The sequence below is a fragment of the Neodiprion pinetum genome, chromosome 1, assembly GCF_021155775.2.
Source record: "Neodiprion pinetum isolate iyNeoPine1 chromosome 1, iyNeoPine1.2, whole genome shotgun sequence".
Classification (NCBI taxonomy): domain Eukaryota; kingdom Metazoa; phylum Arthropoda; class Insecta; order Hymenoptera; family Diprionidae; genus Neodiprion; species Neodiprion pinetum.
The window spans coordinates 14,718,134-14,742,087 of NC_060232.1; the positions used below are offsets into that span (position 1 = coordinate 14,718,134).

At 38.9% G+C, this 23,954-nt stretch overlaps 1 protein-coding gene across 3 annotated transcripts in view; it reads right to left on the minus strand.

The window, feature by feature from the left end:
* Window positions 1–23,954, minus strand: part of Tg (transglutaminase) — a 519,386-nt gene that overhangs the window by 238,864 nt on the left and 256,568 nt on the right. For all 3 annotated transcript variants that reach the window (XM_046608806.2, XM_046608807.2, XM_069134516.1), the window contains exon 4: window positions 21,569–21,798. In XM_046608806.2, coding sequence (XP_046464762.1) covers window positions 21,569–21,798 — 230 coding nt within the window. The remainder of the gene's footprint in view (window positions 1–21,568; window positions 21,799–23,954) is intronic.

Below are 23,954 nucleotides of genomic sequence, written 5' to 3' on the forward strand. Positions count from 1 at the left end.
AACTAGGCCGTCTACATTAATAAACCCTCCAACTTTTGATGGAAAAGTTTCGTGGTCTGATTTTAAAAACCAGTTTCTCGCGGTTTTCAATCATAGTCTTTGGGACTCAGCTTCGAACGCAGCGAATCTTGCGGCTAGTCTACACCGTCCAATCATTTCCGTTTTTTCTACTCAGACTCCAACAGATATAAAGAATTACGAAAAATTGAGTTCCGCCCTTAGGCTACGATACGGGAGTGAACACCTTAAAACATTATATTTGACCCAACTTTAGAATAGACGCTAAAATCGCGACGAAGATTTAGCCTCCCTTGGTCAGGAGATAGATCGTTTATCTAGAACCGCAATTCCGGATGCAGATGGTCTGAGAGATTTTTTTGGAATAGAAGCATTTGTAAAAGCAATACGCGACTAGATATTAGACTCGCGGTTAGCACCTCAGGAGTTTTTACGCTTCGAAAAGCTATAACTGAGGCTCTCGAAATAGAAGTCTTGAGACGAAAACATCTAGGAGTAGCAAAAATTCGTCAAATTGAAGTTTCGAAAAACGTATCTGAAGAACGACAGAAGGTCGGTTCAGAAAAGCACTCGTCTAACAGGCAAAAGAATAATCAACCAATTAGAAATAAGAACAATCGTGGTTTCGCTCGTAACCATAATAATAACTGTGAAGAAAATTACGAGAATGAGTCTGTTCAATCAGTCTTGAACTATTTATTTCGTAAAAAGAAAGGACATGATGCCTATCATTGTTTCTTGTTAAAAAATTTTACCGGAGAACTGCCTCAATACTCGAATTCGAAAAGTTCAAATTGGCGTAATAGAGAAATTACCAAAAGAGATGATGATCCTCAACTTAGTACCTCGATCGGAGCTGATACAAAATCCAGGTGATTTATCAGGGCGGAAATCATCGTAAATCTTCAGTAGCGAAAGCCCTTCCAATACTGAGTTTTTAGTTAGGATTCTTAAGCAATCTGGTCTTTATGGTCGTGGTACCGTGAATGGTATAGATTGGCTTTGGGTAATAGACATCGGAGCGGAGGTAACCGTAGTTCACTCGAAACTTTTCTAAGCCGATGAACAGATTGTCCCCTCTTTATCTCTTCGTACTGCCACTGGAGAGACGACCCCAGTTTTGAAACAAATTACTGTTCAAATAAACATCTTCGGTTGCGTCGGCTCCCCACATAAGGCTTACGTTGCAGATATCGAAGATAAAAGCATTTTAGGAATCGATTTTCTTTTCGCCCATAATTGCATTATTTCAACTAGAGAGAATTTATTAACCTCGATAATCGTGAGGTAACTCTTTGCTCAAATAAAGACGAACTTTACTGGTCCTCCCCACAAATAAGAGAGATAGAGTTCTCTCTAAATAGGTCCAAAGGTCAATTTCCTTCGCATTTGCAAGATCTTTTTGAAAAATCCTCTACTGCTCTAGACTCGATCCAGATAGAATTGTTTAAGTCACTTTTGCTAGAGTTTTCAGATTCATTTGCTAAAAATAGTGGAGATAAGGGGACACTTACTTCTGTTAAACATAAGATCGACGTTGGACAAAATCTTCTAATCAAACAGGCTCCCAGGAGACTCGCTCTCAACGGTCGCGAGGAAGTCAAGATGCTTGTTGAAGATATGCTGGCAAATGATGTTATCGAACCCTCCTCGAGCCTTTAGGCCACACCGATCGTTCTTGTTAACGAAAAAAAAAATGGACCCAAACGATTTTGTATCGATTATACAAAGCAAAACGACATCACTATGAAAGATTCTTACCCTCTACCCAGAATCGATGAGACCCTCGAATTGAGAGCTGGAGCAACTTGGTTCAGCACTATAGACCTGCAGAGCGGGTACTGGCAAGTCGAGATGGATCCTTTCGATGAAGAAAAAAGTGCTTTCGTTACGGGTTTCGGCCGTTTAGGTGGATTCTAGCAGTTCAAGGAATGCCTTTCGGTCTAAGTAATGCCCCGGCTACCTGCGAACGAATGATGGACACTGTTCTACAAGGACTTCCACGCAAAATATGCCTAGCTTATCTCGACGACGTGATTGTTTTCGGCAAGAACTTCGAAGAGGAAGTACATAATCTTAAAAAAGTTTTCTCCAGATTAAAACAAGCAGGCCTAAAGATGAGTCCGAAGAAATGTCACGTTTTGCAACGAGAAGTGAGTTTCCTTGGCCATATTGTTTCAGCTCAAGAAGTTAAGACGGTTCCGAAAAAGATCGAGAAAGTGTCTCTGTGGCCCACTTCACATAATAAAGAACAGGTCCAGAGTTTCTTGCGACTCTGCACCTATTACAGGAGATTTGTCACGGGGCTTGTCACCATAGCTAAACCTCTTCATCATCCGACTGGAAACAAGGTAGCCTTTGAGTGAAATTCCGAATGCGAAGAAGCTTTCAGAAGACTCAAGACGTATCTTACTTCTTCTCCAGTTTTAGCATATCCAAAAATAGAGCTTTCGTTCATTTTAGACACAGACGCCTTGCTTTCGGGAATAGGAGCAGTTCTTTCAGATTCAAACAGGCCAGGAAAGAGTAAAGTCCGCTCTCATAATAGTGCCGGCGATGGGGGAGTAGGGGAGTATGTTTCTTGGAACTCAGGTACCCACACTACTGACGTGCGTTCACGTCATCGGAATTCTCGTCACGCTCTCGTAATAGTGCCGTCGCACCGGGTAAACTGTGACTACGCGTGTATATTTATATTCGTTTGCCTTATCATATAAAAATGGATTATTTCGATTTTCTAAATTTAATTTCTTTTTATGAATTTCGTTATTTTAAGAGAACTTTTCACACGTATTTCCATTTATTCCACAAAATGTGTTAAAAATACACATTGATATAGTAAAATCATCAAATGTATATGATCTCTATTTCTTTGAATAAAATCGATTAATATTTTAATGATAATATCGAAATTGGGTCATTTTTTTCAATGATATTATTACTATATTATGAATTTTGTGACGAAATAACATTATTGAAAAAATAATTACTATAATTTGAATTTAAAGAAAAGAATTATACGCTATTTCATTGAGCCAGCGTTTGGCACGATTGAGAGAGACGAATATGAAATCCGAAGTCAGCCCGTGGTAGGGGTTACGTTCGAGCGAGAATAAGGGGCAGCGGCACTATTAGGAGTGGAACTATTACAGGAGCGGACTGTAATAAGTTATTACAGCAGAGTTGCTAGTAAAACCGAGAGATACTATTGCGTTACCCGTAGAGAACTCTTAGCTGTTGTAAAGACAGTGGTTCATTTTCATCATTATCTGTACGGGGCGGGAGATTTGTGATTCGAAAAGATCATGCTTCCCTTAGGTGGTTACTTTCATTCAAATCCCCTGAAGGACAGGTAGATAAGTGGATTGAGAGGCTTGGCCAGTACGATTTCGACATCAAGTACCGGGCTGGGCTACACATGGGAACGCAGATGCTCTTTCCCGGAGACCCTGCGGAAAAACATAAGAATAGCGAAGTTTCTCGGTGTCTTCGGTCAAATGTTTGAAATAAGACAAATATGTGTTTACGTTTCAGCCCTAGTGGGGGGGGGGGGCTCCTCAGAACTATTTATTAACAACCGAAAAATAAGATAAACAAAAATTATACACTCATAATTAAGACTGTGATTAATTAAGCGGTCACACAGTGACCTTATTGTAATATATCGGTAAAGACCGAAGTACACAAAAAAAGAAACAAAAGAGAACTTACATTAAATTACATAAAAACAGCATAATAGCCGAAAATTGAGTCAATGCGTTAGACAGTGGGAAAACCAAGGAATCACCAAGTTGTCATCTGTGATAAAGAAAGGTTATTGAGTGCCATGGTTCAGACAAAGGTGAAGAAGACTTACCAAACAAAAGGGGATTGAAGATTCATATTTTATCAGGATCACCCTTGTCCCCCATATTGTCAGATTTTGTTATGGAGGATTTAGAGACAAAAGCTTTAAATTCGTAGAAGTTCCAACTAGATTTATATCACAGATACGTCGAGGATATTCTTCTCACCGTCTCTTCTGGCCTAATTGACTATACGGTTTCAGAATTCAACTAGTATCATGAAAGGCTTCAATTTACTTTTGAGGTTGAGTCCAACAATCAGATCAGTTTTCTCGATGTATCTGTGATAAATCGCTCTGGATTCTTAATCACACATTGGTATCAAAAACCAAATTGGTCCTGTAGATCCATGAATTTTCTGTCACATCATCCTACCAATCAAAAGATCGCAAATGTCTACAATATGGTGGACAGGGGTATCTTATTGGCCGATTTCTCATTTCATTCTAAAAACTTAGACCTTATTGAACAAGTTTTGGTGCTTAACAACTACCCAACTAAGTTGGTTAACCAATGTATTATGAATAGGGTTACTCATTTGAATGACAAAACTTCTAGGGACATCGGTTTAGATATAGTTGACGATGATACGATGCTTACTAACAGAAGTATTATAACTTTCTCCTATATAAAAAGTCTGTCTCAAAATGTAGCTCGTGTTCTTTCCAAATTTAAGGTGAAGTGTGTATTTAAAAATATGCTTAATTTGTTAGGACTGTTTGTTTTACGGAAATATCAAGTTCCGATTGTGACAAGTTCAAATGTGGTCTACAGAATTCCTTGCGCTGATTGCAATAAATGTTATATAGGATAAACAGGTAGACATTTAAAAACAAGAATTAATGAACATAAACGAAACATTTTCTCGGATCCGGATAAAGAAACAGCCATGATAAAACATAGAATGGATAGTAATCAAAATTTTAATTTTACAGAAATTAGTGTCCTCCACCGCGAGAATTATTATAGAAAAAGATTGATTTTAGAAAAATAGAGATTGTAACTCCGTCAAAATAAGATCTGATACCGACAATCTCAGGGCATCCTCAGTGATTGTTTCAGAGTTTCGCATACGTCCAGTTGAGATATTTGAATTAAACCAATTGGAGAATAATTCCTATGACGAATATTGAAAAATGCATTTAGGCCGGTTACGACAGAGTTGAATAGTCGAAAATTATAGGGGTTGAGAGTTGAAGAAATTTTATAACTAAATACTATTGTTCGTATTTTAATGAAATTAATTGTAAACTGTACATTATTCATGAAATTAATTGCATTTGCAACAGCAGAAAAAAGTAGGGGATACACGTTTTTGCGTTTTTCGAAATAACGTCACTTAGGGGGTGAACTACCCATACAGCCGAATTCTCATTAGAATCGCACTATTTTGCTTCAACTTGTCTTATTGAACATTACAAAGCTCTATCTGAGCCATAATTTAGGAGCTTCTTCGTTTCAATAAATTTCGGTTGCATTTATAACAAAAACCACTCCCACAAATTTCCAAACGGTTTCTGGCATAGTTTTTTTTTTACGATCGTGAAATCTTTCGGAGCCCGGTATTTTAGCAGTTTGTGAGGTTACTGGAATCGATTGCGAGCTTACAATTTTGGAATTAACATGGCTAATGCTGTAAACATTTAGGACTTTGGTTATTATTTTTTTCCAAAACATTGAAAGAAATCGAAAAGTTAATACGGAATGGCTTGTATACCATTGAAGAAATTAAAGTTATCTTGAGACGCAGAAGCACCAAAACAATTACATTTTGTTTCGGCGAAGTCCTAATTTTATCTGCCTGTTGCGTCGTATCATGCGAGACATATGATAAAAATGAATCAGTTTTTCTGGTTGACTGGCGCGTAAAAAACATTAGAGGGCAAAAAATTAAAATAGTTTGTCTCCATCGCTCTTGCGACTGTTTAAATTCTCACTGGAAGTTCGGGCGGCCAGTTCAATAACTGCAGTCATTGTATGCTCCCAGCTTTCAGTTCATATTCTTAAATCGGCAGTGGTGTGTTTGCATAAGTTGTTTGTGGTTTATATGTAATTGAGAATTTGAAAGTGCATTAATGCTTTTCCATAACAAAGATTAAAATCAATCCTTTCAACATTATACAGTTACTTGTGACAACATTTCAAGCGATGAATATTACTCAAACGCATGTAAGTAATGAGGAAACACAGTTAAAAAATCATTTTGAAACTATATTTTTAAATGCAATTAAGGAATATACTTGCGTTGAGGTGGAAGAAAAAAGTTCCCTGTACTTTGCAGAACCGTATAAAAATTGAGAAATGGAAATAGTAGAGGGTGAAGAATGGGCATCTGCAATTTATGAACCAAAATCGCCTCCAGACGCATGCACTAGCAATGACGAGAACTTGTCATACGAATACAAGTCAAGAGCAGTTGATTACTGGAGGTCTGGATAAAAAGAAAATTTGAACATTGAAAGTGTCCGTGGGAAGTTCAAAAAAGTAAAATCTGTTCGCCAACTACGTCGCTGGGCTCATTATAAGGTGGCTCCAGCACGAAGGGACGATTTGCGTGGGCGCTAAAGCAAGGCTCTCAATTTTTTTAATAATACACATATTTGATATAATACAATTACTCGTAAGCGAATTATTGATAATTTGATATGAAGGTTACTAGTTGTATGCTGCTGAACAAAAACCGTAAATTAGAACAATTGTACGTTACGGTACTGCATCGAGAAATGCGGCAACGTCGCGATATTCATCTCACTCTCTCCACTCATTTCTTCGTCGTACCCATGACGACGGCGTGTCGATCCGGCGTAATCGTAACATCGTTTGGGATTGCATTAAAAGTTTTTTTTTTCATATTTAGAAAATGCTTTATAATGTGCATGCTAGTATTGGCAAAAAGAAAGGAAAATTTGTAAAAGGTAAAGTGAAACGAGCAATAGAAGCTGTTAAACAGAGACTGCTCGAAACTCACGAAAAAGAGGTTACTTATATTTTCCTATGTTATTATTACGAATTTAATCATATTATATTAATGTAACTGTTTAACAAAATATTTACTAGTTCAATAATGAAAAAAGAAAAAAATTTGATGGTGAAATGAATGTTCATACCTTACAATCTTTCAGAATGAGTGTATAGTCGAAGCTTCTTCATAGGCGAAGTTGCCTCGTAGTTTTGAATTGAACCTTTTTTATTAGTGTGAAGGATAGAGGTTGAGGTTTTCTTGAATAAAAAACTCTCACGTTTGAGCCATCGAATTATGAATGTTTATTGGCTCTTGTGGGAAAAGCCTTGCGGCATAAAAACCCACGATGTATGAACGTGTATTTGTAAACGTATAAAAGCATGTGTCGATTGTGTATATGAATGTGTATGTGCCGGTTACAACCCGTTTGGCTCATGCCACCGCGATCTCGAGTGCGTTTTCGTACTGCGATTTTTGTTTTATTCGATTCGATCGAATTTCGTATGATTTGCATTTGCCTTACTCCGAGGAGCGAACGTATATGAGAGTATGATTGGTGTTGGTAGTACACCAAGAGCGCTCGGGCTCGTTGTATGATGGAAGGGTGCAAGACCCTTGGTATGCGTGTATGGGCACTCGGTCCCGTGTAGAATGAGAGACACTCGGGCCGTACTCATCTACCTTACTCCGTAGAGCGAACGTATACGAGAGTATATTTGGGCCTCTCGTCTTTTGGTTGTGGTACGAGAGAACGCACGGCGTCACTCACGATCGTCACTAGACGGACGACTTAACTCGACTGTTTTTAAAAATGCGTGATGCACGCTCGCCTCCTCATCTACGCGAGATTTGGCATCCCTGCGGAGACGAATCGTTCGAGCGCGGCTCGCACGGAGATCGCAATGACACGGGCACAAAACGACGCTCAGGCACTGAACAATGAGAACTTAGTCAACACACATAACCTCGAAGGGTGCAGAATAGTGGAACTTGACACGCTGGGAAAGCAATTGTGGTGTAAAAATTGTGACCAGGCGTTATCATTGAGGGATACCCAAAGCGAGGGAAAATTCGGATTTGCCAGCATTTTCAAAATTGCTTGCGCCAGATGTAACCAAATATCTGTCGTTCATACAAGTAAACTTATGCACAAAAACGATGCTATGACGTGAATTTAAAAGCAGCTATTGGTATGTATACGGAATGAACTGAAATGCACAAAAACTATAATTGAAGTATTTTTCATAGTTATTTATTTTTTCACAGCAATCATTGATGCCGGTGTAGGTGAGAGCCAGATGAACACTATATGCTCATCAATGAATATACCTAGTGTTGCACAATCCTTGCTCAAACGGCACGAAAGAGCTGTTGGTCCTGTGATTGAAGCAGTGGCCAAAGAAAGCTGCAAAGTTATTGTAAGACAGAAAAAGAATTGTCGATAAATAGCGATAGTACTAAAAAGTAAGTCAACGAATTGATATTTCAAGTTATTGTAAGTTATGTTACATTTCAAGCAAACTTGAAATGCAGTAGCACTTGCAATACTAAGAAAACTTCAGTCCTATGATACCTTGCCTAAAACATTATCGTGAGTATTTCATAAATAAAAACAATTAGCAGTGGTCATTTCTGTGCAGCATTTGAGGCCCAAGAACTCAGAAAATATTTATCTCTGATACCATTTAGAATCAAACTATATACTTTACACACCATAGACAATTATACAAAAAATACAAATTATACAATAAAATAAGTTATTTATTAATTTTTTAATGAATTTTTTTCTAATTCATTTTTAAATAAAAACTCGAAGTGATTTTTGAATTTTCAACTCAAGATGGAATTTGAAGAAACTGTCTCCGCCAGTTTTTAAAACCACTTTATACACTTTATACGCTTTATACACTTTATACAATTATTCATTACAAAAATTAATCTATTTCTCATGCGGATTTACTCTGTGTACCTGGTTTAGACATACTTACGAAAAAAAGTTCGAGTAATATACAAATACAACAAAATCTTTTGTATTGTAACTAATACGTATGCTTTTGACGGATAATTTGATCACGAATCAGGCATTTATATTAATTCAATCCACGTAAATCCATTCATCAATCCATTCGCATAATGTTTGAGTCGAAGTATCGTAGGCAATTATCAGTATTTTATGTATAGGATTCAGTAAAATTTGGAAGATCAAAGTTTCAATACGTGTTATTGATGAAATTGTTCTTTCATTACAGTAATAATAATTGTAGTTTTGTTATAGTAACCATGTGAATGAAATTGAATTGTTATGTACTTTGTACAATGATTTGCATGTGAAAATAAAAACATATTGTTCTGTAATAATGCATCATACAATGGTTTATGAAATCACGTACCGGTTTCCATCCGCAGTAACAAAACCGGCGATTCACACTTAACAGAACACGACTGTCCCAATCCTGACACACAAGAAAATCAACCACCTGCATCCAATGCGCCAAGTAAGATAATTGCTTCAATCGACGCTGGGTGGCAGAAGCGAGGCACCGGTCATGCATACAACAGTTTGTCTGGTTATTATATACACAATTTATCCAGACATATGCATTTTAAAGTACAACACGAATATTTCTGTGAGTCATATATCATACAGGTCATAGTTCACTAATCGGGTACCATACGGGAAAAGTATTGTCCTACTGTACTCGCAGTAAAAGATGTCGACTATGTGAATCAGGATATGAGAAGGACGACCACAGTTGCAGACGCAACTTATCAGGATCCGCAAAAGCTATGGAGCCTGACATGGCTATCGAATTAGTCAATCGAAATGAGCTACTCAAAGACGAAAATGCCAAAATTGCGGTACTGATCAGCGATGATGATTCTTGCACTATTGCAGCAGTGCGTAGGGAAGCTAGAGAACAAATAGGAAAATGGTCGGATTTTAATCATGCGCAAAAAGCATTAAAAAATGCAGTATACTCGATGAAATTGCAGCCCAAATTAATCCAATACTTTTCCAATTGCTTTTCTTGCGCGGTCCAACAAAATAAGCGAAATCCAACAAACGTGGAGGCTTCGCTGAAAAATGTCGTACCCCATGCATTTGACGATCACAATAATTGTGGTCAGTGGTGCGGCTACAAGCCCGCGGGAGATGACTTTGTTCATGCGAACCTTCCACATGGGAAACCTCTTTCCGATTCAAGCCTCAAACTTTCGATGTCAAAATTATTTGACCGTTTTGCTGCCAATGCCAGCAAACTATCACCCTGCGCTTCGAGCCAGTTAAATGAGAGTTTTAATAGCATTGTCGCCAATAAACATCCGAAATCGTGATCTTATGCAGGATCGGAATCGTTCGACACAAGAGTCGCGGCTGCAGGTAGGGCAAAAAAATATTGGTACCAAATATATTCTTCACGTAAATCTCCAAGCAAGTCTTTCGCCTGGGAAGGAAACACGAAAGTATAGAGAGCTAAAAGACAAAAAAAGAGAGGCTCAAGCAAATTCCAGACGGTCTATCGAGTACGAAAGGAGAACGCTTTTTGCAAAAAAAGAAAGATCCGCAAAAACTGCTGCAACATCGAAACGAGAAGGCATAACGTATGAGACAGAAAGTGGACTCAGTAATATTTCGGATTTGATATAAAATCTAACTTCAATTGGTAAGTAATTTGTCAATAATAACGTGTAATCATGATAATCACTATATCAGCAGAATTGAAATAACTGTTATGTAACCAGGAACCGTGGATTACGATAGTTGGTTTGCAGTAATTTTTGATTTGGAAACAACTGGTCTACACAAAGCATCCGAAATTTGCCAGGTGAAAATTACTTTGACCTATGACCATTCATTTCGTAACGAAACCATTGAAGTTAATAATTATATAATTAATTACAGATTGCTGCATGCACCGAGGAAGGTTTGTTTAATTCCTACATCATACCGTCAAAAGGCATGACACCAGGAGCAGCTCAAGTCACTGCTTTGCACGTTTCAAATGGTGAAATGTATTTGAGGGATGTGGGGTTGAACACGGTGCCTGCCAGAACTGCATTTACAGATTTTCTGAATTTTTTACAATTTCAAGGGCGCTCGGTTGTTCTTATAGCCCACAACGCCTTTAGGTGATTATTAGTTCGATAGAATTTATTAGGCTGAAAGAAAAATTATATAATACCTACTTACGCGTTTTTGACTAATAATTGGTAGATTTGATGCGCCGAGGATTTTACGGCTGGCAGCTGATTTGAATCTAATAAACGAATTCATGTCAGTTGTAAAAGGATTCGCTGACACGTTGTACGTTTTTCAAGAAAAACTACGAAGATTGGCAAAAAAAATTTACTCAAGAAGCACTTGCTTCAGATCTTATCGACGTCAGTGACGTACAAGAGGCACACAACGCTATCAACGACGTACAAGTACTGCAAAAATTAATACAAAGAGTTGGTGTCGATACATCTCTCATTACAAAACATACAAGAAGCGTACTACGTATCTTGAAATCCGACGAGGCTGCTAAAGAAATTTCATGCAACAAAGCCTCGCTGGATAAGTTCACTGAGGTCTCTGACTACATGAAAAATAAATTATCTAAAGCTGGAATTAACAAAATATTGCTACAGAAAGCTTTTACAGCCTGCGGCGACGAAGGCGTGCGTATTTTATTGGGAGAAGATGTTCAAGGCAGACCTAGAGTTACTAAGAGCAAAAAGATTATTGAAAAAATAGTTCAGCAACTCAGACGAACTTAAATAGCATAGCATTACATGTATAATTAAGTCTTGGTTCAAAAAGTCTAGTGGTGCTCCTGCAATTTATTCAGATTGTTTTGGAGGTTAATACTATATTTCATACGATTTTACACATTTATATTCACTGTGCAATAAACATATATTTTTCATTGCACTTATTAGGCTAATAATTTACCTGTCTCATTAGTTGATTAATCTGTATACGTCATTTATAAACGAATTGTAAAGGCTAGTGCTAGGTAGCTTGATTCTGACAGTTGAAATCTCGCGCATGCGCTTCAACCTCATACAGACCACGTGATTCCGGCGACGCTGCCTAATCTCTACGCGGTTACGGAACCTTTGCCAACTACAAATTATTCGATACTTTAACATTGGATATCTTTTCACAGACGTCGTTGACCCTAAACTTTATTAATGTATTTAGAATCCTCATAGCCTCATGAACATTATTCTAGTTTTTTGTCCAGATCTGTTGCGTGAATTTAACAATATTACTCGGCCCAAGTCTTTCGAGGGTGATCTTTCCATAAGCCTTGTGTTAAAAATCCGAATTTCAACTATTTTTTTCTCGCTTATTTGGTGATTTACCTGGTCTGAAATTCTTCGTACGTGAACAAGCGTACTTTATCTACGATGTACTAACAAATTATTTTTTTATACAAGGAAAAAATAGTTAGAATTTGTGACTACATATGGCGGAACTTCAAATTCGCTGTTGATGCTGGATGACCAGTGCACAATGATGATTTACGAAGGTGGGCGCTACAAGCCCCCAAAAAAATAGGCTATGAAGAATTTCGGTTTAAAGCATTTGAACATTGGGTGAATTCATTAAAAATTGGCCATCGTATTGTATCGAGGAAAATTAATAAATTCATCACCGAAAAAACGATTGAAAATTCTGAAAGTTTGAAAGAACAAGCTGAACAATTTGTACAAGGTGTGAAGCAAAATATAAAAATACACGGTTTATCGAATGTGAATTCAGGTCAAAGTGGTTTCGAGTTGAAGATGCATCCTGGAAGAACTTTCGCAGTCGAAGGAGAAAAGAAGGTGGAATGTCTATTGCAGTCAGTTGCTTCTACTATACACAGTTATACAATTCAGCCAGCTATATCAGCTGAAGGAATACTTCTTTCCCCACTTTTTTTAGCCCTAAAAGAACCAAGTGATATGTTCGGTCCAATTGTGCAATGGACGTTGTTTAGACCAGATAATTTGTACATAGAAGTATCGAAGTCCGGTAAACTTACTTCAGATATAAACGTGTTATAAATTCCATGATTATTCACTTATGGAAATGAAAAAGTAGTGTGTATAAACGGAGGAGTTCTGGACTGCTTCGCTTTTATAGTGAATCTGGCCGATCTCCTGAATTACTGTCTGTGTATATGGAATGTTCTATGATTTTCTATGTTCGTTTTAACACTAAATCGGAATCTAGATATTAATTAATTATTTGGAAGTTGGTAGAGTGTGAAGTTACTTCATTTTCGGCGCACATGGTTTTATTTTATTGTTATTGTTTCTTAGTGCTTCGACAAGTGAATATTTGTTTTTGGAAAAGACGCGCGTCGACAAGAGCGATTGCCATCGAGCAGCTTCTATCAGTTTCTATGACCTATCAGCTTCGAGAATATTCTTCTTATTCTAGATGCTTCTATAAGTTTCTATGGGGTTGATTGTCATATTGATTCACTAGGACATTCCAAATTCGTATTGTGGACGTAGTGTCATTTTCTATATGTGGTGCATTATGCGCCCGTCACAAGTTTAAATATAATTCATTCAGACAGAGAGATACGATTGAGCTATACTATGTAGGCCTCGTTGTTATCTAAAACCTAGAAAAACAAAACATGATACCCGTATTGTTTTATTCATTATCAACTATATGACCTTCTTAATTTTCCATTATAGCATAATTACTTTCGCAATTTTTAACAACTACAATATTCATCGTAAATTCGTTTTATTTCAACCTTACCGTTCATTCGAACATTATTGTTAATCATTTGAACAATACCTGTTTTTCATTCCGATCAATGGTTTGAAGATCATATTTTATGTTTCAGTAGATTAATCCGTTTTTAATTATTCATTTCTGAACAATCACCTATCCTTTATTACGATAATTTTGTCTCAACCATTTGAACAACTCTCACAGCTCCGTATACATAGAACTATAGCAACACAATTTCATTTACCCGCTTACCGAAATATAGGTCTTTTTTAGTTGAAATTTTTCGTCACTGTCGTCAAGTAACAGCAGCCTTGATTATTTTTGATTATTTACAACCGCCACTCTTTTACGTCTCACCCCCATGTTGTTTATGCTAGGAATAATTTGTGGAAAATATGCATGGTACGTTTTGAACAAAATATATATAATTTTTGGCAAATAAAAAATAGAACCGGAAACATTTTTGTCAACAGTGAGATATTGATGAAATAACTAATGATCCGAATGAATTGATTGAGCATATATGTATGGTACCGACCGTAGTGACGTAGTAGTCCAGTCGAGATAGACATTCAGATGGAAATAATTAGGGGAAGCGATTTTGTTTTTTTTTCAACTTTGGGTGGACGGTGGTTGGAAGTCTAAATCTCGATTTTCGGGAAAATCCCGCCATTGAGTTCGCCGCCATCTTGATTTAAAGTTCAATTTTTTCGTTTTTCTGGAATGACTCGTTAATTTGCAACTTGAGAACAAAAATGGTGAAATCCAAAGTTGTTGGAAATTTAATTTCCCACAAGTTTGGTCATTATCATTTTCACGCAAGGATCAATGTTTGCAGAGTTATACTATCAAGTTTATCAAAAAAATCGTAATGGGTGGAATTTTATTTCTTTCAACTTTGGTTCTCGCACTTTTTTTACTCCACGATCAATATTTTCCGATTTATACTCAAATCAGAGGTGAAATGTTTTTTCATTTTTCAAGTATTTCGATTATTATGTAGTTTATTGACAAAAAATTGTAATGGAGAATGTAGAAGGGAATTTTGTGTCTTTTACATCTGGTTGTGTCCTCTCGGCATTTCAGCAAGTAGAAACCTGTGGATTTGAACAACTGATTAGTTATCTTAACTTGACAATTATGTATAATTCATACTAATATTGTTTCCCTCCATAAGATACGTACCTCCAATTTCAATCACGCGTAGTTATCTTCCCCTATGCCAATCGTAATCGTTTTGTCGAGGGTCCAGCTACATTTTGGCTCGCGATCTCTTCTGCCACCTCGCTCTCGATCGGAGCATCAGGACCGTCGACGAAAGGTTCAGCCATTTCTTCCGAACGGAGATCCTCGAAAATGTCGTCATCATCATCGTAGTCTTCCTCCAGCAGGAGATCCCTTATGTTCGATACATTGTCACACGTCTCTCCGCTGCAGTGCACATATAAAACGGAGCACTTGAGGCCCGCTTTACGGCAGCCGCACATTTTTCCGCACTTGGACTTGCATTTGCAAGAAATTAATTTGAGCAAAGACTCGGTTTGGCCGAGCAGAGCGTCGGTTACTGAATTAGTTGCGTAATAGCACTTTGTAGGGGATGGACGTTTCTAAAACGGAGGACTGTTTCGTGTGTTGAAAGCAGACAACCGAAGGCGACAAAATTACTGTGAAAAAACGTGGTGTTCAGACACTCTTGGCGGCTAGTATTGCTAGAGGCGATGTACAACATCAGCGGATGCTGCGGAATAAGGATAACGTTATCTTGCACCCAGGTTGCTATAAACATTACAGTGATTCGAGATCTGCGCAGGCATCACATCGAAAAAGCCTTGAAAAATCTGCATCGACGTCCTTGTCATAGTCATCAGCAGTACAAACAAATATATCAACGGCGTTCGATTTCGAAAATCGCTGTTTCTTTTGTAGCGAAGTACTTGAGGATTTGCCATCGCAAGCAAAGCTCCCGACCGGAAAGCGAAAAAGTATTTCATCTGTTACCAAAACCTTATTTGGGAATACATTGCTCGAACGTTTCAGTAATCGTAACGATTAATTGGCGATGGAAGTAAAAGCGCGTATTGAAAATATTCCCGATCTAACTGGTGTTGGAGCGCGATATCACAGCGATTGTTCCAAACGTATACATAAATCGGTTGCGGTTGGGAATCGACCAGGGAGGCCAGTATCCGACAACATCGATCGTACTATGGAGTACATTTATAATGACATCGAACAGCATAATGAGGAATGTCAATTTGCAGTTCACGATCTGATGGGAAAAATCGAAGGAGAATTCGTCCCTCATGTGAAAACCGTAAAGGCACGCTTAAAGGAACATTATTGAGACGAAATTGTAATATTCGAGGTGGCAGGCATTGGTTCCGCCGTTTTGTTCCGAAATACTGGTCACAAACTACTCGCACAACGCTGGTACGAGAATCGAGATGCGGATGCACGACCCGAGAGGCTGAGGGTCGTGCGCGAAGCTGCCGCTATAATTTTAGAGGACATACGCTCGACACTTCATGATGTCAAGAATTATCCTCCGACCGATAACTTTTTGAAAAACGTCGAGGATGCAATTCCCGAATCTTTCCACGTTCTTTTGACCAACATTATTTGTAAGTTGAAAAGGAATTCGCTCGATCCGTGAAAGAAACAATGCACTGCTATCGCGCATGCCATCGTATCTGCCGTACGTCCGCGATCTTTCCTTTCGCCATTAAAACTGCAGGTTGGCGCCTTCTTATACAAGAAATTTGGGTCGAGAACTTTAATCAACGTTCTTTCAGCGTTGGGATTTTCTGCAACGTACGATGAAATTAGTACGTACGAAGCTTCTTCTGTCATGCGACGTCAGTGCCAGGTTAAAGAGGGAACATTCTCACAGTTTGTTTTTGACAACGCAGACTTCCACATAAATGCATTAGATGGAAATAATACTTTTCACCACATGGGAGGGATTCAATGCCTAACGCCCTTCGATGTTGTAGAACCGAAAACACCAACAAGTCGCTACTCTTCAAAAACAACTGCCGCAGCCATTGCAGAAGCCGGACACGTAGAAATTTCTTATTACGGTAAAGAAAAATCAGCGGGTTTCCGGAACGTGAAGGTTGCTGATATCACGGAAATGCAACAAATCTCTGAAACATGTCTGCCAACCATTGGTGATCTGATGTGGCTCTACGGAAAATGGTCCTGCATCGACAATATACCAGGGTGGAATGGATTCATGGAAGAAGCTACGGCCGGAAAAACCTTCGTCAGGTCGAGTATAATATTCCTTCCGTTTATCCATGCACCTCCTTCAGATTACGACACGCTACATACAACTCTCATGTATGCTCACGCCAGGAGCGAAGCTTCGAACAGCAAATCCTGCATCGTAACTTTCGCTCAGCCACTGTATTGGAAAGCGCATGACATTGTTTCCAACACTGATCCCCCCTCTGAGATTAATTCCATCATTCTTCGCCTGAGGGGATTTCATCTTCTTATATCATTTCTGGGTGCGACCGGATTCATAATGAAGGGCAGTGGACTTGAGGACGCTCTGAAAATTGTTTACGCTGAAAATTGCGTAGAGAAGATCCTATCAGGTCACGCGTACTCGATAGCTGTTCATGCTCATTTTCTCGTCTATGCATCCTTAGCGAAGCGCGTTATGGACACAATTGAGTTTGACGACGAGGAACGAAATGAGATGGAGCAATTACTTCTGGATTTAGATCGCACGGTCGTTCTCGGTGCCGAAGAAAACGATTCGGTCAAAGCTGTGATCGATAAATTTGCGGTGGCGCTTAATCAACTTGTCAACAAAGGACCCACTGCTGAACTATGGACGCAGTACTTCTGAATGGTGACGATGGTAAAACAGTTCATAGAAGCTGAACGATCTGGAAACTGGAAACTGCATCTCACTACAATTCAAAGGATGCTGCCCTTCTTCCACGCTAGCGGTCACTTCCTGTACGCGAACAGCGCCAATCTATATCTTCAAGATATGTTGAACCTGCGTGATAAGATGTCGGCTGATGATTATGAAAAATTTACAACGGAAGGTTACTTTACAATTCGGCGTACCAACAAATTTTGGTCAGGCATCATGTCTGACCAGTCGATTGAACAGACTCTAAATCCCGAATCTAAAATAAGTGGAGGGTTGTTTGGGCGAGGAGCGAGTGAAAGCGTGGCAACAAGATGGACCATGGGTGCGGTGCAAATGCAGAACATTTGCCAACAAGTGGAGGATTTTTGCAATATTCACAGCGCGACAACTGAGCAACACATCGACTTCCGGCCAACTCCTGTCTCTAGGGACAATTTGGATATGGAGAAGTTGGATCAGTGGTTCGCTGCACATGATCCTTTCCGTGTCGATTCTCAACCGATGTCTATCAGCACGAGATTTATCGGCACAGGAAATATTAACTGTCATCTCGCTTCTGAAATTGGTGCGAAAATGATAAAGAATATGATCAGTTCAATTTACGGTTCGGTGACATTTGAACGAAAGGACAAAATCTCACCCTTGGATACAACTTCAAGCAGCATTACCATTGACAAAACGACTGCTCCTGCTTTTCCAGCGCATCAGTATTTCCAAGCAATCCGACAAAGACCTGCAGGATTGTTTCGCTTACGAGCTCGCGCCGTACCGTCTTTCGTTATTCAATGACGAAGGAATGCGAAAGGGTACAAAGTCTGTATTATACAACTGTTTCGAGCCTCTACAACGTTCTCCGTCCCTAGGAAAAAAGCGCCTCGAGGTTATTGACGGGGGATATTTGTTGCACAAAGTTATTTGGCCTCGCACGCAAGCAACGTTCGATAAAATTTGCTAAACATGCGTGTCATATGTGAGAAGACATTTCACGGAGAAAGTTATCATTGTTATTGATGGGTATCCAGAGAATCCAAAACTGACTGTTCCTAAAGGGTGGGAACGCAGAAGACGAGCAGCGAAGTACGGTTCCTCTGAGATTGTTGTCAAGGCGACCTCCGTTCCCTCTATAACGCAGGAAAAATTTTTGGCAAACGACAAAAACAAGGCCCACTTTATCGATTTACTTAAAACAGCCCTGGAGAAGTTCGAAATCACAGTTCAGCAGGCACCAGCAGATGCAGATCCGTTCATCGTAGGAACAGCGATTTCTGAAGCTCCGCAATACGATCAAGTAACAATCATCGGCGAAGACATCGACCTTCTGGTTCTACTCACTGGCATCAGACGTCATGTGAAGAACGTTTTCTTCAAGAAACCAGGCAGAGGGCGCAATCTTGGACACGTGTACCTGCCGAAGAGTTTCCAATATGGAGAAGATGTTGCGCAGCACATTTTATTTCTCCATGCCTTCAGCGGATGTGACACTACGTCCTCGATATTCAACATCGGGAAAACAAAATTTCTCACCACGATTCAAAAAAATCCACAAATCGCCAAAGTTCTCAACTTGTTCAAGGAGCACGATATTAGTAAGGCTGTCTTGGCTCATGCCGGTGAATGCTTATTGATCGCTTTGTTCGGAGGCGGAGAAGGCGATAAATCTGTAGACGTACTCCGATGCAAAAAATCACGAAATCCGTTGTAAAACAAAAATTCGACTTGGCTACACTTCCACCAACAAGCGGAGCGGCGGAATGCCACACGTATAGGGCATACCTTCAAGTCCAAATTTGGTTGGAGTACGAAATGCTCGCAACGGATTAGGGTTGCAAGAAAACAAATCGTGGGTTGGAACCGATCACAACCACCGCTGACCCAGCACCGGAGTCTTTGCTCAAATTAATTTCTTGCAAATGCAAGTCCAAGTGCGGAAAAATGTGCGGCTGCCGTAAAGCGGGCCTCAAGTGCTCCGTTTTGTATGTGCACTGCAGCGGAGAGACGTGTGACAATGTATCGAACATAAGGGATCTCCTGCTGGAGGAAGACTACGATGATGATGACGACAATTTCGAGGATCTCCGTTCGGAAGAAATGGCTGAACCTTTCGTCGACGGTCCTGATGCTCCGATCGAGAGCGAGGAGGCAGAAGAGATCGCGAGCCAAAATGTAGCTGGGCCCTCGACAAAACGATTACGATTGGCATAGGGGAAGATAACTACGCTTGATTGAAATTGGAGGTACGTATCTTATGGAGGGAAACAATATTAGTATGAATTATACATAATTGTCAAGTTAAGATAACTAATCAGTTGTTCAAATCCACAGATTTCTACTTGCTGAAATGCCGAGAGGACACAACCAGATGTAAAAGACACAAAATTCCCTTCTACATTCTCCATTACAATTTTTTGTCAATAAACTACATAATAATCGAAATATTTGAAAAATAAAAAAACATTTCACCTCTGATTTGAGTATAAATCGGAAAATATTGATCGTGGAGCAAAAAAAGTGCGAGAACCAAAGTTGAAAGAAATAAAATTCCACCCATTACGATTTTTTTGATAAACTTGATAGTATAACTCTGCAAACATTGATCCTTGCGTGAAAATGATAATGACCAAACTTGTGGGAAATTAAATTTCCAACAACTTTGGATTCCACCATTTTTGTTCTCAAGTTGCAAATTAACGAGTTATTCCAGAAAAACGAAAAAATTGAACTTCAAATCAAGATGGCGGCGGACTCAATGGCGGGATTTTCCCGAAAATCGAGATTTAGACTTCCAACCACCGTCCACCCAAAGTTGAAAAAAAAACAAAATCGCTCCCCCTAATTATTTCCATCTGAATGTCTATCTCGACTGGACCATAGCACGTGTGCTAGCACTCGCAGCTGCGGAGAGGGAGGACTCGGGTTCAAATCCTGGGCCTATTAATTGAGACTTGAACTGCAACTTGAAAAATGTAAGCCGGGTCACGCCGTTCAGGCGCCAGGTTGCTGGTCGGTGTTTGGGACTCGGGTCCGGCTACACCTGGATAAGGTTTTCGACAGTTTCGTTTGTCCCTCGTGCAAATGCGGGTCTTTCTACTAACACTGCCAACCTCCTGCTCTACTCTCTACTCTTACTCCCATGTATTCACAAACTTCATTGTAATCAATAAAGAATTATTATTATTATTATCATCATAATTATTATCATTATCATTATCATCATAATTATCATTATCATTATCATTATCATTATCATCATTGTTATCATTGTCATTATCATGATCATCATCATCATCATCATCATCATCATCATCATCATCATCATCATCATCATCATCATCATCATCATCATCATCATCATCATCATCATCATCATCATCATCATCATCATCATCATCATCATCATCATCATCATCATCATCATCATCATCATCATCATCATCATCATCATCATAATCGTCATTATCATCGTCATCGTCATCGTCATCGTCATCGTCATCGTCATCATCATCGTCATCATCATCATTATTATTATCATTGTTTCGTTGAAATAGACTTTTCTAAACACCTCAAAAAAATGGACACGATAGAATACATGGTGTGCAACATCATCGGTTTTACTTTGTGCAATCAGTAAGTCAAGTTGTGCATGTGACACGTGTTCCGCAAAATTGTATTAAAAATAACGACTATATGGCATCACAAGAAAGTGGACATGTTGTTTCTGTTCAATTTTAGTGTGGATTTTGATGCTCTTATTGTGAATGCAAAACTGATATTGGTTGTACGCTATTTCTAGCAATGTAATCCCCGTTAGCATATAATGAGGCATGTGAATTCTGTATTACATGTTTAATTCATTATACAGGGTATACATACCTCATATTTCGAGAACGGGACGAGTTGAATTAATGCAAAGTTTGCCCCTTCGCCAGTTCGCCAATCAATCAAAAAAGCTATGAGATTTCCAAAAATAAACTCTACTCTTACGGAATTACTTTTATTATTGATACATATTCCGGTGCAATAACTTGTGTGCGTGACTTCCGTAAACGAAGCTTCTCCCGTTCTCGACACATTAGGTGACTTACCCTGCATATGCATGGAGCTTAATTTCTTTTTATATTATTTACCGCAGAAGACAGTCTTCGCGAGATGATCACTGGGTCATGTCGCCCAGATATTCGGACTTTTCCAGTCTCAATTACGAGATAAAGGGCACACTCTAAGACGTCCTTCTCAAATTGTGAATACTTCCACACAGTAGGCCTCTGTCGATTGTAGCTCCCACGCCATATCAACCCAGCATCCGCCATTACGTATTCCTGACGCGCACTCTCATCTCCCAGGAATACTGTATCATCTTGAAAATAAAAATACTGCTATTTCGCAACATAATGGACAAGTTTCACATCTACAATAGTTACCATAGTTAAAATGTTTGATTGACACAAGTGTAGTACACAGTTAAAAAATGACAATGTCAAAAAGTATTGATGATATTGAGTACAAACATGACTCACGTGATTGTCTCAATTGTAAAGTCAGTTGCACTTACTAACTTACGGAGACATAGTAGTATATTGTGTCGGAAGTGAGGAAAACTGCGATTACGAGTGTGAACTTTTTATTGTGGAACGAAAGCCAGTGCTGTCACCGCAGGAGCATTAAAGTAAACGCATCATATGCCAAGGTAAATGCTGTAATCACACGAGTGAAATATAATCTAAATAACCACATGTGTTGCACACGCTACTTTTTGCAATAGCTGTGAAGGAGATATCAATTTGAGATCCATCGAAAATTGTACTGACAGTGCGTGTAACTGATATTAGGTGATTCATGTTTTTACTAGAAAAAAATTCTATAGGGTCAATCTTACAAGCGGTGGTTCTACAAGTCTGTTGGTACAGGGTTGTTTCTAAATGCAATTGTTCTACGAGTTTATTTTCGTACGCCACGGTTCTACATGAGTCGGTTTGGTTCGTTCCTGAAAGTTAGTTTCTACATGAGGCCGTTCTATACGTTCGTTACTCCAGATTCGTTTTTACAAGCGGTGATCTTACATGGACAGGTCAATGTCAATTCTACGGGTTCTTTTCTACACAATAACGAATGTAACACAACCTCGAAGTAATTAGCAGAACGATATATACTTGTGCAGGGTTTGTCTTGTGCGTGAACCTTGTTCTACAGAGACGGTTCTGTTGGAATGAATCTTACCGGATAGTGTAGCACCACCGTATGTATATACGAACCAAACCTGATCATGTAAGAGCGAATCTGAATGGGCATCGGTTCTACGTGAAACATTCCTACAAGTGAAAAGCAGCATATCGTCTATATCGGCAAGCCACATTGAAATCCAATATCCAAGTATAACTTGGTTACCATATATCGCCTTGCTACACGGATACAATGTGGTCGCTACCAGTTCATGCTGCGTGAGATTCAATTCAGCATAGCCAGCATTGTTATCACTCTATCTAATAAAAAAGTTTCGAACAAATGAACAGGTATAAAAAGATTATAATAACAATCGTATAAAAAAGATTATAATATCAATAGAATAAAAAAGATTATAATATCAATAGAATAAAAAAGATTATAATAACAATAGTATACGCATGAAGTTGGCGGTGGGGTGAGATGCCGAAAACACAAAAAGCATCTAGCGAACAAAACTTCCTTTGACAGCTGTCATCGGCTGGTTATGACAGTCTTTAAAAAATATCTTTATAGGTATCTGTTTCTGACACGCAAAAAATGAACATGCAAATGAAAATTATCAAGATGATTCCCGACGGGAATTGTCTTTTTCGCGCGCTGGCGTATTGTGTATACGGCACTCAAGATCGACACGCAGAGGTGAGACTGAGTATCGTTTCAAATGTAGTGGATAATTGGTCTACATTTGCTGGTTTTATTACAGGTGATGAGTCAAACTGTGCTGTGATTAAGTCACCTGGTGATTACAAATCACATGTGAATAAAAATGGAATTTACGGGGGAGAAGCAGAATTAGCTGCAGCTGCGGACATTTTTAAGATACATTCAATCGTGTATCGCGAAGAACAAATTCATCCACACCGAATCGGATCCCAAAATGAAACACAATTCTCGCTACTCTTCAGCGGCGACGGAGACAGTGGACACTTTGATGTCTTGCAGAACCAAAATAAAATTCAGATAGTGAGTAATAAGTATCAAAAGTAACAAGCAAATGATAGTAAATCTAAATATATCACCAAACAGTCGAAAGGACAGCTAGGATTTACGCTGGCAATGAAGAGAGGAGGAGTTTCAAGCAGCAGACAAGGCGATAAAGATGGTGGATGGTCGGACGTATCACAAAAGAAAAAGGAAAATAAAATTGTAATTGCGAATAACCAAATAAGCCAGAGAATAATAATAAACAAATATTCCTATAACCAGGTAAGAGGACGACCAGGATCTATGTTAACCACAAGGGAAAGAGGTATTTTGTGGAGTGAACAGCAACGCAAATATAGAGAAAAA